The sequence below is a fragment of the Orcinus orca genome, chromosome 9 (genome assembly GCF_937001465.1).
Source record: "Orcinus orca chromosome 9, mOrcOrc1.1, whole genome shotgun sequence".
NCBI classification, from domain to species: domain Eukaryota; kingdom Metazoa; phylum Chordata; class Mammalia; order Artiodactyla; family Delphinidae; genus Orcinus; species Orcinus orca.
The window spans coordinates 61,585,611-61,592,022 of record NC_064567.1 but is presented as its reverse complement, the minus strand read 5'-3'; the positions used below and the strand labels follow the sequence as shown (position 1 = coordinate 61,592,022).

The window sequence follows — 6,412 nt, the reverse complement described above, 5'->3', positions numbered from 1 at the left end:
GCCCAGTGTCAGAGTGGGAGGAGACTACAAACTTACAGGGCTAAGGGTGTGGATACTAGAAAGCCTGTAATTGGGGTTTTAATGCCATTGATCAAACACCCCTGCCCATGCCACCCCCAGCATTAATCATTCCCTTGTCTGTGCTACCTCTGTCTTCACTCTTAGTTCTGTTGTTTTGCTTTTCCCATTGTATTATAATATAGTTGCTAACGTATCTGTCGTCTCTAAAAGACTAGGGGGTCCTTGTGCCTCTGTGCATTCATTCTTAAGTATTTATTGACCGCCTGCTATGTGTCTCATCCCTTTACAGACCTCCCAGCGCCAAGCACTGGTCCTGACACGTAATAGGCACTAATGCTCACTAAGCATGTGTTGAATGAATGCATACATGAAAGCTCACACGTGTATTTATCTCCTCCCCCTTCAGAAGGAAAGGGTAAAGACAGATGCCTCTCAGGGTCCCAGTTGAGGAGTTCTTCCTGGCTCGAGCAACTGGTGAACCAGTGGGGACCTGCAGTGAAACTCTCAGCTGCTTAAACTTCTTGCCCTGCACACTCTTCCACTTCTCCCTTCAGGAACTTGGGTCTTCTCTTTTGTATCATCCCTATTCCTCTCAAAGGAGGGCAGAAAATCACTGATACTTAACACATCCTAACTCTTTTTATAGTCCGCACACCCCAGTAGCTTTCCCTAGAGTCTCTCCACTCCACAGTGAGGAATGATCGAGTTCTGGGATTTATTTAAGCTTACGGTGTACTTTGAGAGGAGCTGGATGGCTTCATTTGCTGGTTTTCCAAGCTCTGTAGACCTAGGAATACAGAGGAATTCTTAGGTAATGCTTTACACAGCTACAGAAACAAGACCCTATTCATATAGGGTATTAATTCTGTCGATATGGTATTAAATGTACTGCCTGATTATTTTCCAATTCCATAGAAGCCTACAGGAAACCTTGTGCTTCTGGGTAGAATCATAATTTTGAGCTTCTTGATTTTGCAATGGTTAGTGGAAGTCGTTTGGGGCAGCAGAAGAGCGTGGCTTTGGAGTCAGGCAGGCTAATCTAGAATGCCAGCCCTGCCTGTCAGTTACTTCCCCTGATGAAGCCTCTTACCCTCAGCCATCAGAGCGCGATAACAGAGGCTAACAGAGAATAAAGCTGGCATGTGATGAGCGAATTGTATTAATTGTTCACTTGTATCGATTGTATAATATTAATTTTGAATTATATCTATTGTTGAATTGTTTTGATTATTAAATTGTTACAAATGATAACAATTGTGTCAATTGCTACTGTTACTGCATAATACCCTATAATTTTAAAAGCTGTGAATATAAATTATTAGTGGTAAAATTCATATATTTTAAATCGAATCATCTTCATGTTTATTTTTATTAAAAAATAAAACTATCACTTTTAAGACTACTTTAAAAGTTCTACTTTAAAATGGTACTCAGGTACTTTACCTTTAGAAATGGTCTGGAAATTTTCTTGATTCGGTCACCAAATATATATTCAGCACCTGGTTTGTACCAGGTCGCCAGGTGCCTATCATATAATGGTGATCAAGGTAGACATTGTCCTCGAGTCCCTGGAGATACCCACCTGAGGTATCCTGTGATGAAAGAGCTACCATTAATGAGTCAGCATTATTCCCAACTCCCAGTTACCTACCTGGTAACTACAACTGCATGAATTATCTGAGATAAATTAACATGTGACTACCTTTCCCTGGTTAAAATAGGATATAGTGATGCTTCAGGTTAGAGGAAGGGGAAATTTTGATTCCACTATTTTTAATGTAGCTGTATTAAATTTTAAAACTTTCTGTATTATTATCAAATAATATGTAGAATAACATTTCTGAATCTTCCTGACCTTCCCTCCATCCCTGAATTACTGCATGGCTTAGGGATGGATGGAGGATTGCTGATGTACATATGCAATAATAAAAAGTTGAAAGTTTATCAGTGGGGATAGTTTTTTAGGCTGTGTCACAATTTCCTAGATTGGATCTCAGAACAGAAAGAAAGGACATTAGTGGAAAAGCTGGTGAAATCTGAATAACATCTGTTGTTTAGTTAATAGGATTGTATCAGTGTTAATTTCATATTTTTAACAAATGTGTCATGTTATGTAAGATGTTAACATTAGGGGAAGGAGAGTGAGGAGTACATGGGGAATTCAGCTTCAAAGAACCATAGGAAAACAGTAAGGCAAATATTATCCCCTTACCACCCTGCGTGTTTCCAGACTTCTTCCCACTATGGTCAGTTTGTGAATGCCTTGAGAGGAGAGGAGTTCTACCATTCGACTGAGAAAAATACTAGGATGGTAAGTCTGCTGTAAAATCATGATATACAGTACTGTCGTTTAGGTCCTTTGGAAGTAAAGAATGGATATTGTAGCATCTTCTCACTTGCCTGGAATTTTCAAAGGTGTTTTCTTACGTGAAAGAGTTAATCCCGCTATTGGTGTTTTCTCACTGACAAATTTTAACCAAACAGTTTGAGTGGTTCAGAGATTCTCTTTTACTTTCATAGGTGCAAACACAAGTTCGCCTTGCCAAAAAAAGCTTTGACAAATTGAAGATGGATGTGTGTCAAAAAGTGGATCTTCTGGGAGCGAGCAGATGCAATCTCTTGTCTCATATGCTAGCAACATACCAGGTAACCAAGTGATGTTTGATGCAGCGGACCAAGAATGTTACAAGGTTTAGATAACAGAAAAATGGTGTTTGAGCCCAAAGTATGGTTTGGGCATAATGAAGTTCAGATTGCCTTTCTCATAATTTACTTCCCACATCTCTCTTTTTTGCATCCTACAGTTAATCAAACCAAATGTTAGCTATTCCCTGTATATACACTGTAATTCCCCACTTCCCTGCATTTATTTAGGTGGTTCCCTCTGCCTGTGTGCTCTCCCTCTCCACTTGTGCCTTTCCAAATTACACTCTGAGGTACCAGAGTGTCCCCTCCTTCAGTAAGCCTCCTCTGAACTCCCTTAGCATTGTTGCTGTAATTCTCACGTCATGGTCACTTCCTCACCAGGTTGCCATAATTTAATGAACTTGCTTTTGTCTCCTCGTTGCCTGTCAGTTCCTTCAGAATGGCACTCGTATCCATCAACGGTACTATTGAGCACCAGCTGAGGGTGGGAGGCAAACTCTGGGTGTTGTAGAGAATATACAGTGGATAAAACCAGATTTCCTGTCCTCAAGGAACTTAAAATTTAGAAAGGAAGTCAGAGACAGTAACGTCTGACTATATTTTCTCTACCTCAAGGGCAGAACAGGGTGTGCTAAGTGAAATGAGATCTACAAAATCCAATGGAGGCTTGAAGAGGGAGAAATGGAATCCATTGAGGGAATCACAAAAGTCCATTGTTAATGACTAGCCCTGGGTTTTGGAGGATGGATCAGATGGGACAAGTACAAAGAGAATGGAGAGGAGAATGTCCCAGGTGGTGGAGCAGCATGAGCTGTAGGGGGACAGGGAGCCATTAAGTTTGGCTGAAATACAGGGTGTAAGTAGGGGCATAGTAGGAAACAAGGCTGCAGAGATAAGTAAAAATCGTGTTTCAGAAAACCTTGAGGGGGACTTCCCTGGTAGTCCAGTGGTTAAGACTCCGTGCTCCCAATTCAGGGGGCCCAGGTTCGATCCCTGGTCAGGGAACAGGATCCCACATGCTGCAACTAAGAGTTCGCATGCTGCAACTAAGACCTAGCATGACCAAATAAATAAATATTTTTTAAAAAAACAACTTTGAAAGCCACAGATGAGCACGCTTCTTTCTCTAGGACCCCTGATTAGACCTGGGCATTTAAAATGCTAATAGCTTTACTGTCTTTCTTTACAGACCACTCTGCTCCATTTTTGGGAGAAAACTTCTCACACTATGGCAGCCATCCATGAGAGCTTCAAAGGTTATCAGCCATATGAATTCACTACGTTAAAGGTATGAGAGCTAGACATCATCAAAAATCTAGAAACAATAAATGCTGGAGCGGGTGTGGAGAAAAGGGAACCCTCTTGCACTGTTGGTGGGAATGTAAATTGATACAGCCACTGTGGAGAACAGTATGGAGGTTCCTTAAAAAACTAAAAATAGAACTACCATATGACCCAGCAATCCCACTACTGGGCATATACCCTGAGAAAACCATAATGCAAAAAGAGTCATGTACCAAAATGTTCATTGCAGCTCTATTTACAATAGCCCGGAGATGGAAACAACCTAAGTGTCCATCATCGGATGAATGGATAAAGAAGATGTGGCACATATATACAATGGAATATTACTCAGCCATAAAAAGAAACGAAATTGAGCTATTTGTAATGAGGTGGATAGACCTAGAGTCTGTCATACAGAGTGAAGTAAGTCAGAAAGAGAAAGACAAATACCATATGCTAACACATATATATGAAATTTAAGGAAAAAAAATGTCATGAAGAACCTAGGGGTAAGACGGGAATAAAGACACAGACCTTCTAGAGAATGGACTTGAGGATATGGGGAGGGAGAAGGGTAAGCTGTGACAAAGCGAGAGAGAGGCATGGACATATATACATTACCAAATGTAAAATAGATACCTAGTGGGAAGCAGCTGCATAGCACAGGGAGATCAGCTTGGTGCTTTGTGACTGCCTGGAAGGGTGGGATAGGGAGGGTGGGAGGGAGGGAGACGCAAGAGGGAAGAGATATGGCAACATATGTATATGTATAACTGATTCACTTTGTTATAAAGCAGAAACTAACACACCATTGTAAAGCAATTATACTCCAATAAAGATGTAAAAAAAATTAAAATAAATAAATATTACATTAAGAAAAAAAGGTATGAGAGCTAGAGAGGCCGTTAGAAAATCTCATAAAAAGTAAAGGTTTGTTTCTATCACCAGCAATGTCTGTTGAAGCAAGCATCATTATTATAACAGACTCTAAATGTCAAAGAGAGAATTATGCCCCCTAGTAGGGTCTTTTTTACCACATCAGTATTCAATACAACAATAAGCCACAGCCATCCAAAAACACAGGTTTAACCTTGGTACTTGTTACTGGGAGATGAATTGTGGTGAACTTGAGCCTAATGATTGGCCCTCCTCCTTTAAAATACTTGTTTGACGTTGCCAAAGAGAAAATTGTGCAAGTCTAGTACACTTTATTACTTTTTACTTATTAACTTAAAATATACTCACTTAAGAAGACATTTTTCTTTCTTCCCTTACTTCTAACAAATATCATTTTATTCTGTGAGTACCATCCAATATAGAATATGATTTTTTCCTAACACTGCAGTCATATTTTCTAATTGAAGAAGCAACATTAAACTCAATGATTTCTCAACCCAAAAGGAATACATGCAAAATGTCAGGTTCTCAGTATTACAACTGAAGGTGGAATCACTTTGCTCTGTAATGGTTGCGGAAGGTGAATACATATCGAGATATGGAAGGGATTGGGGTTCTAAAAGGATTTTCAGAATGGTGACAGAACACAGGGTGCTTTGTTGCCAGGTTGTATCTCTGAAAGGAAGAGACTAGGAAAGAACTAGTTAAACTTCACCTTGAAATTACCTTCCTTTTAATTTTTCAGGCAGTTTGTAAGTAGGTCTCGTCACTTTGCTTGACAAAACATTAAGAAGATTTTTCTTTTTTCTTTTGCCTTAAAACACCTCTTTGATTTTGAGATGCTTATAATGTCACTGCATCTACAAAAGTACTAAGACAGAAACACTTTAAGGCCGTGACCCTTTAATTGGAGGTCCCAAGAGGAACGCAAGACAGTCCCCTCACCTTGTTATGTACCTGACCTGACCCCAGACAGATCCCCTGGCCATCGAGTTTGTTTTTCCTGATCCCCTTGTCAGCTGGTCACTTACTCTTTCACTGGTGCTTGCTGACATGCTGCATAGTGTAAACAGTTGAACTATAGGCACTTGAGGGGACGGACCTTTTATTTCTTGTGCATCGTCCTTGGTCCAGCCAGATGTTCCGCACACAGCGAACCCGCAGCCTTCCTTATCACACTGGCTATGTTACAGCTGTTGGTAAGGACTGCATGCCTTCTCTGTGATTTACTGCTGCTTTCGGCGCCTTAGGAAGCAGCTATCCCGACCAAGGCAGATTGATTAAAATTATTATAACTCACACTACTCACATTTCTTACACAGGCCTGAGCAGAATCCCATGGATTAACCTTTGGTAAGGCAGCAAGTGTTAGGTTTTAGGGCATAAATGTGTGTCAGAGTTTATATTATAAGGAATACAAAGGTTATCAGTCATTTGAAAGACAACTGTACATAACACAAGTTGGCCAAATGGAAGATGAGATAATGCCTATCTCAGATACAGTTTTAAAGAGGTTCAGATTTGAGTTAATTGCATATAAAGTACAGTATAAAATCATGAAATG

General features: G+C 40.1%; 1 protein-coding gene across 20 annotated transcripts in view; it reads left to right on the top strand.

Annotated features, from left to right (window-relative positions):
* Positions 1-6,412, top strand: part of ICA1 (islet cell autoantigen 1) — a 149,431-nt gene that overhangs the window by 103,794 nt on the left and 39,225 nt on the right. For all 20 annotated transcript variants that reach the window (XM_033420438.2, XM_033420430.2, XM_033420435.2 and 17 more), the window contains 2 exons: positions 2,542-2,667; positions 3,857-3,955. In XM_033420438.2, coding sequence (XP_033276329.1) covers positions 2,542-2,667; positions 3,857-3,955 — 225 coding nt within the window. The remainder of the gene's footprint in view (positions 1-2,541; positions 2,668-3,856; positions 3,956-6,412) is intronic.